This window comes from Gopherus flavomarginatus, chromosome 6 (genome assembly GCF_025201925.1).
Source record: "Gopherus flavomarginatus isolate rGopFla2 chromosome 6, rGopFla2.mat.asm, whole genome shotgun sequence".
Lineage (NCBI taxonomy): Eukaryota > Metazoa > Chordata > Testudines > Testudinidae > Gopherus > Gopherus flavomarginatus.
The window spans coordinates 9,228,295-9,237,105 of NC_066622.1; the positions used below are offsets into that span (position 1 = coordinate 9,228,295).

At 44.7% G+C, this 8,811-nt stretch overlaps 1 protein-coding gene across 2 annotated transcripts in view; it reads right to left on the reverse strand.

Annotated features, from left to right (window-relative positions):
• The window catches only part of TMF1 (TATA element modulatory factor 1), a 31,614-nt gene extending 24,202 nt beyond the window's left edge, over nt 1–7,412 (reverse strand). The window contains exons 1-2 of one of the 2 annotated variants that reach the window (XM_050957309.1): nt 7,197–7,412; nt 1,838–3,078 (exon numbers count right to left, since the gene is read on the reverse strand). In XM_050957309.1, coding sequence (XP_050813266.1) covers nt 1,838–3,078; nt 7,197–7,338 — 1,383 coding nt within the window. In that variant the 5' untranslated portion in view covers nt 7,339–7,412. The remainder of the gene's footprint in view (nt 1–1,837; nt 3,079–7,196) is intronic. The other variant, XM_050957308.1, reaches the window with a different exon arrangement.
• Nucleotides 7,413–8,811: the final 1,399 nt, after the last annotated feature.

The following is an 8,811-nucleotide window of genomic DNA, read 5'->3' on the forward strand; positions in this document are numbered from 1 at the left end:
CTATCCAATTTATACTTATTTTAGTCAATACTCGCTAACCCATTTCTCTTCTTGGCCTTAAAAATCTAGTTTACCTAGTCTTCCTAAAGTATCTGCTAGTGACAAAAACTAGGTCATTTGACTCTTTTGGGTGTAACATCTCTAGGAGAGGCAGTGGCATTGGAACATTTTTTTTATGGGGGGGGGTGAAAGTCAGCACAAAACTGTTGCCAGACTTTACACCTGTTCCCTCCACCCACTAGAGCTGGGGCCAGGAGCAAGGCTGTGGCTTCAGGAAGGGAGGAATATGGACAGGAATAAGGGAGCAGAGCCTGGGGCCACAACTTGGGGTGGATGTGGAGCGCTGGGAACTCACATGCGGGGCTGGAAGCGGAGTTCCGTGTAACATCTGGGGGTGCTGCAGCACCCCCACAGTTCCCCTGCCTATGAGGAGAGGTCTTTACAACTGAAATAATGCTGATGTACTGTGTAAATTAAGCTACTGTATAATGCCGAAAAAATGTTTTCAGCATGATTTCTGGTTAATCAAAGTTGTTTCCCATTTCTGAAAACAAGTTAACACTAAATCTATACATTACAAACCCAAATGTACACAAGCCTAATAAAGTGTTAAAAATATTTTCAAGCTGATTCTACATGTAATCGGTTTTACACAGCTTGCATATCTGTATCTGCAAATTGTTTGACTACTGTTGAATTGTTAATGGTTACTGATAATTCCTGATAATTTTATATCACAAAATTTTCAAGGGGCTCCTTTCACTGTTTCTCTCATAATCAGTCAACTTTACAACAAAACAGCTAGAAGTATGTACACTTGACAAAAATATTTATTGGCGGCTTGTCTACACATACAGCACTACAGCGGTACAGCTGCACTGTAGCACTTTAGTGACGCTGCTACTATGACAACAGGAGAGCTTTTCCCGTTAGTGTAACTAGTCCACCTCCATGAGAGGTGGCAGCTATGTTAGTGGGAGAAGCTCTCCCATCAACATAGCACAAGGGGCTAGAGGTCAATATAACTATGTTGCTCAGGGCTCTAGATTTTTCACATTCCTGAGTGACATAGTTATACTGTAAAAGCAGCAGAGAGTCCTGTGGCACCTTATAGACTAATAGACGTTTTGGAGCATGAGCTTTCGTGGGTGAATACCCACTTCGTCGGATGCATGTAGATGTATCCGACAAAGTAGGTATTCACCCACGAAAGCTCATGCTCCAAAACGTCTGTTAGTCTATAAGGTGCAACAGGACTCTCTGCGGCTTTTACAGATCCAGACTAACACGGCTACTCCTCTGGTAGTTATACTGATATAAGTCTGTAGTGTGTATACCTAGCCTGAGTCAGATTCTTGCTAGTAGGCCTCAAGACAATGCACTGAAAATAGCAGTATGGACAATGAGGCTCAGGCTCTCAAGCCTAGGGGACAGATGGGTTTGAGATTCCAAGTCGCAATGTTCAGACTATTGTTTTTAGCATGCTAGCTCAAGCCCCACTAGCAGGAATGTCTACCTAGGCTGGGAGGCTCACTCCCAACTGCAGTGTAGACATACCCATTAAGGCCCCAGTCTTGCAGTCAGGTCCACACAGACTGATGCTTGCACCCATGCAGAGCTCTAATGATTTCACTGGGCTTCTGAACAGATGAAGCCTTACATTGCAGGATCAAAGAACTTTCCATTAGTACAGAATGATGCAGTATGGCCTTAATTGGTCAAGGTATAAGTCACTGCCTAGGAGTCAAGATCAATGGAGCTTCACTCACTTATAACTGGGATGAATTCAGCCCACAGAATGCATGTTGTGTGTTTACATAACATATTCTGTAGTTACCTTGCAAAGCTCTTCCTTTTCACAATTCACTTTTGGCAACTTTTCAGCACCTTGCTGCTGCATCACCACATCCTCTTTAGCCATTTGTCCTTCATCTGTTTGCACAGCAGCAACCAAAACATCTGGTTGCTCCGAGTTAACAGGGGTCGCACTTCTCCCACTTTCCTCCATTTCAGTTTCGTCTGTGTGTACAAGTGTCTCATTCAATTCTTTAGATTTATTTTTCATGCGGTCAACCATCTCAGTCTTCGGTGTTAAAGGGCTGATTGTGAGAGATGCTGACGCATAACCTCTGCCTGATAATTCATCATCTGAATTGATTTCACTTACACTTCGGCTGTCTAACGACTGCACACTAAATGAGTCAATTCTTTCAAAAGCATCAGAGGAGCTGCAACTCTCAGTCAGTTTCTGAAAGTCATCTAAGCGATTATACTCAGCACAGGCAGATGTTGATAAGAGCTGAAAGGAAGTTTGCATCAAATGAAGACTGGATTTTGAATCTGTAGCCTCTTGTCTTGAACTTACCGAGCTCTCACTTATTACACTTTCATGGTCCAAAACTTCAATATCACTAGTTGTGGATGTCCCCGAGGAGAAAGTGCTAACAGGAGGTGAAGGTGTGTTGCTTTGTCTGTCCTCATTTTTTTGTTCCTTACTTTCCAAACCCAGGTCCTTTGTCTCTGCAGTAAGAGATTGTGCAGGGCTGTCAGGAGCACTTCCTGATCCATCGTTTCCTGCATTAGATTTCACATTAACAACAACTTCAGGTACTTTGAGATCTGGAGTGGCCACCTTATCAATAGTGCCTTTGTTTGTATTCTCTTCATGTTTAGCATCAGTTTCAAGTACAGAACTTTCTTCTAGTTTTTCCTGGGGAACATCAAGGTTTTTCAAGTCCACTAGCACAGATGCAGAGGAATCTTTTGCTTCTGTCTCAGTTTCTACTAGCGTTTCTGGATGACTGCTGCATAGAGATTCCTCTAAAGCACTTTTCACTTCTTCTTTGGGTCGTTGTGATTTGGTTGGAGGTTTAGACACCACGGGATTCTGCTGCAGACTCTGAATATCTGGTGGAGAGAGAAAGGCACTGAAGAAATTCTCAGATTCATCCACCACTGTCCTCCTAACTGGTTTGGTGATTGCTGCTGGTGAGGATATTGGTTGACTTTGAGGCTCTATATTTGAGTTTAATCCCCAAGTAGAAGTATCCCATCCTCCACTTGTAAGGGAATTTGGCCCTAAAACAAGAAGAAAAGATAATCAGCCATATGAAAAGCATCTAAAATATAAAAGTTACGGTTTTGCAGTACTGGCATTGTGAGATGCAACAATACAGAAAATGAACAAAGTAAGTTATATGATGTTGAATATACAGCATGAAAGATATATAGATAGCTATAGTACCTTTAATTGTTACTGCCACCTTACATTTTACAAGTAATTGTCAAAGTTTAAAGGAGCCATAATGATTCAATGTACAGAAGGAACTCCAGAAAGGTAGAGCAACATGGATGAAAATGACTTTTCTTCTTCCCAGCAACTGTGGAACATCAGTGGGGGATAGGAAGGCAGACAAGAGTTATACCAAGATCTGAGAAGCAGCTGAAAAAGGTGGCTATGAGTATTAGAGAGAGAGTGAAATAAGCCCATACAGAGTTTTGAAAACCATAAAGGACAATTTCTAAGATGGAAAGGAAACCAGTGAAGGGGACAGTGGACAGGGAATATAACTGGCTTTCTGTAGTGAGAGTAGGCTAGTCCCAGTGATCTGGACACGCTGAAGTTTAGAGCATTAGGCAGATCAGAAAAGAACAAATTGCAGTTATCGGGGTTTTAAAAAAAATTACCTGTCATTGACAAGTGGAACACCAATTCTAACAACTGAGATAGTCTCAGCTTTCAATTTTTGAAGAATTTAGGACTAAAAGGTTCTGGCCTTTATGGCTGTGACAATAAACTTCCAAAACACAAACCAGTGGAACAAACTTTTTGAGGCAGCTGACAAACAACTCCAGTGCCTTGGGGGCTGTTCTCAGACAGAGTAAAATCAAGAAATTCCTTGGTTTTCACGGTTGCTATGCCCAGCCTTGTGGGGCAACAGTAAAACTAACAACAATCCAGTTAGCTTCACTCTGCTCCTCAGTGCTGTCCCACAGCAGCAAACAGGGTACTGCAACTGTTTGCCTTGGACTCCAGTAGCATCCCTCCCAGCCTCATCTCTCATATTAACCTCTGGACGGTTTTGTTCTCTGGCTAGTATATGTTGGGTAGGATGTGAAGAATTTCATTGTCAGATTTTAGTAGTGTTGTATATGCAGTAACTGACAGGACAATATGGAACAGATAACATTTGGGGTTCAAGAATAATTTCCAGGATACTTCCCACATGTAGTCAAAGCACTGGGTATCTAACTACTTATTTCAGACTTATGTAAAAAGAGATTTGTCCCAATAAAAACTTAGTTATGGCATACAATAGTAAACTAATATGAAATCTGTAAGTTATAACACTCAATATCAATTGTTGCACTAGTACATTATTGAGTACATCATACTTAGTAACATCAACACTTGAAGTTTGGGTAAGACACTAATGGCTTCATTGCCAAAAGTGCTGAGCACTAAAAACTTTTACTGCCTTTCATGTGAAATGCATGGGATTCAGAGCATCTGAAAGTCTGGCAACAGTTTGACAACACATATGCTTATTTTTAAAAAAATAAGCTGAAATCACTAAAATGTGGTTTTATCTGGTCCACACGGAGTTTGCTCATGACCTCTGAATTACCTCTACTGATGTCCTTATGAATTTCACATTGTTATCACAAAAAACTTAAATACAATTGACATTTTAAAATGATTTGGTATAGTACTAAAAGAAGCAGGGATTGAGTTTTGTGTAACCGTTGTTCACACAAAACCTTCACTATTTAACTTATATGACATTGAAGCCATCTGATAGGTGGATACTGCTTTTTACTAGAAATGTTTATATATTAAACTTTGTTTATACTTCACTATCACCCTGGAAAATGTTCTCCAACTGTCCTTTATTAGAGATTCAAGTTTACTCTGCCTGGTAAACACACTGTTATCTCCATTTTACAGCTATATTATGCTCAAGATATACACAACATTTGTATTAAGGACAATGATTGGCTACCATTACAGCTTCCTGAGTCTCTTCATCCTGCAGCCCTAATTTTAAAATAGTGTCCCATATCAGGACTTCTTCACCTTGAACATATAGCCTAGAAAGAAACTCAATACTGTAATTTAAGATGAATTTTTCTTTCAAGTTCTGTATTAATGCTGTGCCTTACATAAATAACAGACATCACCTCATCATATTTAGACTATCGCAAACTTTCTAGAATCTAATTTGTTTAATAAACATTTGCATGCAGGAAGTTGCAGTAGTTTATTCTGCCATAACTTCCGCATGAAACTCCACTGAATTTCTATGAACTTGGAGAGGGATTAATGCAGCAGACACTGATAGTAGAGGAGATGCCTGTATCAGAATTAGCCGAAGAAGTGGTGGAGAAATCATATTACTTAGACATTTCTCTCTTCACACCAGTCACCCTCATTGAGCAACAATGAATTAACAAGTTTCTTGAGTAGATGAATTAAAAGTTTATCCTCAAGGCATAAGCATATTAACATTATTCAAAACTGGGAGTATTACTGTCAGTCATCAAGTGGAGCAGAGGAAAAAGGACTAATATCAGATCCAGCAATTCCTCATTTTACATCTTTGGGGAAAGCACTAGGCTTCTTTATGACTCATTTTCCTTCACCTATAATATGGTAAACATATTAGGAAACGTAAATAATTGTTTGCAAAGAGCTCTGAATACCTTCAATGGAGCTATATAATTGTAAAGTATTAAAAAAAAATACAGACTAAGTTGTGAAAGAGGCAGAAAAAACCTTGTTTTCAAGGTAGCCTCCTCAGCACCTCCACAATAAATATGACAGCAGATTAGGGTGACCAGATGTCCCGATTTTACAGGGACAGCTCCAATTTTGGGGTCTTTTTCTTATATAGGCTCCTATTATCCCCAACCCCTCGTCCCGATTTTTTCACACTTGCTGTCTGGTCACCCTACAGCAGAAGGCTCTGCCAGAGGGTCACATTCTGTCCTCAAACACCACTCACTATGTGTGCAAACACTAGTAGGCAGAACCTGGCCTTCACACAGCACCAGCCTCTTGCTGCTGCATAGATCAGCGGTTTTTAACTATTTTTTTTCCTCCATTCCCGAAAAATTTTGAATGGAAGTGCAGACCTTTTGGAAATCTTCGACATAGTCTAGAGATTGAAAACCCCTGTTCTATGGTAACGACAGACCCATTAGACCTGGTTTGCAGACCCCCAGGGGTCCACGGACCACAGGTTGAAAACCACTGACCTAGACTGTACGCACGGCAGAGCAGAGACCACCTCATTTTCTGTGTCTCCTACAGCACCAGGCCCCTTGCGAGCAACCATGAGCTCAGCAGCGCCTGGGTACAAGGGGAAATGCGGGACATTGACCCAGAGCACTCAGACAGGGTTCCCCACATTGCCTGCCCACTTCAGATACCAAGGTGATGAGCACAAAAGCATATGGGTATCGGGGCCAGTGTATCACCACCGTGTAGTCAGACAAGATACCCCACCCCACCAAGGTGAGGAGCGCAGAACTGAATGGATACTGGGACTCAATGTGTTACCCCAGGGGACTCAGAGAGGCTGCCCCATGCTGTCTGCCCAGTTCAGACACCCTAGTGAAGGGCACAACAGAATGGGGGACCAGGGAAGCAGGGTTACCCCAGGGCACTCAGAGAGGGCGCCCCATGCTGCCTCCCCAGTTCGGACTCCCCGGCGATGGGCACAGCACAGCACGATACCAGGTGACAACAGGGTTACCCCAGGGCATTCTGGGAGTGTACCCCATGCTCTCTGCCCAGTTCAGATACCCCGGTGATGGGCACAGCAGAGCAGGGGTGCCAGGGGACAGCAGCCTTACCCCAGGGCGCTCAGACAGCGTTCCCCGTGCTCCCTGCCCAATCCAGACACCCCGGTGAGAGACACGGCACAGCGAGGGGGACCCCAGGGTGCGGCTCAGACGCCCCGGTGAGGCCCCCAGAGCGCGGTTCAGACACCCGGGGGGACCCCAGAGCGCAGCCCAGACGCCCGTGAGGGGCGCGGCACAGCGGGGGGGGGAACCCCAGGGCGCAGCCCAGACACCCCGGTGAGGGGCACGGCCCAGCGGGGGGGAACCCCCAGGGCGCAGCCCAGACGCCCCGGTGAGGGGCGCGGCCCAGCGGGGGGGGACCCCCAGGGCGCAGCCGCTCGCACACCTACCGTCGCCGTGCTCGGGGGTGACGGCCTCGGCCCAGGGGCTCTCCTCGGCCTGGATGTCCAGCACCCTGTCGATGGATTTCTGGGCCTGCGACAGCGCCTGCTTGGCGAAGCTCGAGAGCTGGGAGGCGTTGAACCAGCTCATCCCCCCGCCCGGCTCGGGCCCGGGGACTCCGCGCCCAGGCGGGGAACGTAGCGCGGGCGTGCGCGGGCCGCCACAGTCACGGGAGTAAGGCCTCCCCCACCCCCAGCCCGAGGGAAGGCCCCGCACATGCGCACGTCACACACCTCCACGTCGCACACTCGCCAACACACCCAGCGCAGGCTCACTCGGCGCGTCAACCCGCGGATAGTCATGTGACTGCTAGTCTTTCCGCCGCCATAGTTACCGCGGCAGAACACAGCTACCTAGCGCAGCTCGCGTGACTTCCGCCTCGGTATATGTCATGGCGGACAGAAGGTCGCGGCTTCGCTCTCACGCGAGACATCTCCACTCCGGATTTCGGCTCAGTTCCGGCTTGGTCCCGGGCAGGACGAACCGCCACAGCTCTCGCTATGATGGGCGTTGTCTTATAGATGCAATTAGTCCCCCGCATCTCCCGCACTGAGAAATAAAGTGTCCTGATTTTTCACACTTGCTCTCTGGTCACCCTATCTTCCAGGACCCGGCCCCATGCAGTGACTGGGCAATTGCAGATTCTGGGATGGGGCAGGCAGCAGTGAGGAGCCCAAGATACTAATCGCACCCTTGGGTGTGTTTCTTCCAGCCGCCTTCCTATAGGCGTGATTACGCTCCCTTTCATTCTTTATAAAGGGCAAATTTCTAGTACACATGCTTCCAACGGGGGGGGGGAGGGGGGAGAGAGGAGTAAATAAATAGCTAAACCCAGTGTATGCTACAGGTACAAAATGCCAAAAGGCAATTTAAAAAAAAAAAAGAATGGTTTTTGCAGCCTGACTGCTGATGTCTGAATGCTTGGAATTAGCTATACAGCTCCAGAGGGCCAGGAAAATTGAGCCTGGCTCTTTGATTATTTTGATAGGGAATACAGAAAGGCCATTTTTTTAACATGAGGGTAATCAGCCTTTATCTATTCACTACAAGAATCATAAAAGCAGGAAAGCTAGGCCTACTCCTTATTTAGAAAGGTGCGTCAATTTTTAGAGTGTCAGTTCTAAGAATGACAAGTACTATTGGAAGTAATTTACTCAAATAGCTAAAAGTAGTTTTCTCTCTCTTTTGGCTACACCTTGTCAAAACTGGTAAAGATTTATTAATTTTTTTCATCTAAGTTCCATATTTAAAAATATTTCAGCCAGCTTTAATTTTAATGTTTAAAATGGTGGTAAATGCAACCAAATTTTGCAAGACATGTTCATGTCACTGTTTTCGGTGTGTATGGTCTTCAAGTTCTTTCTACTTATACATCTCTAAAAGCTGGGATGGGAGATTTAAGAAGAGAAAGGGAGGTATGTACCAAATAAAACAGATTTCAGATCCACTTGAGTTAATTTGTGCACAAATGACTCTCTCTCACACCTTTTGTACCTGTTATGGTAACAGAAACAGCTCTTTTAATTGACAAAGTGATACCATGTAATCTTATGTTTTTGTCTC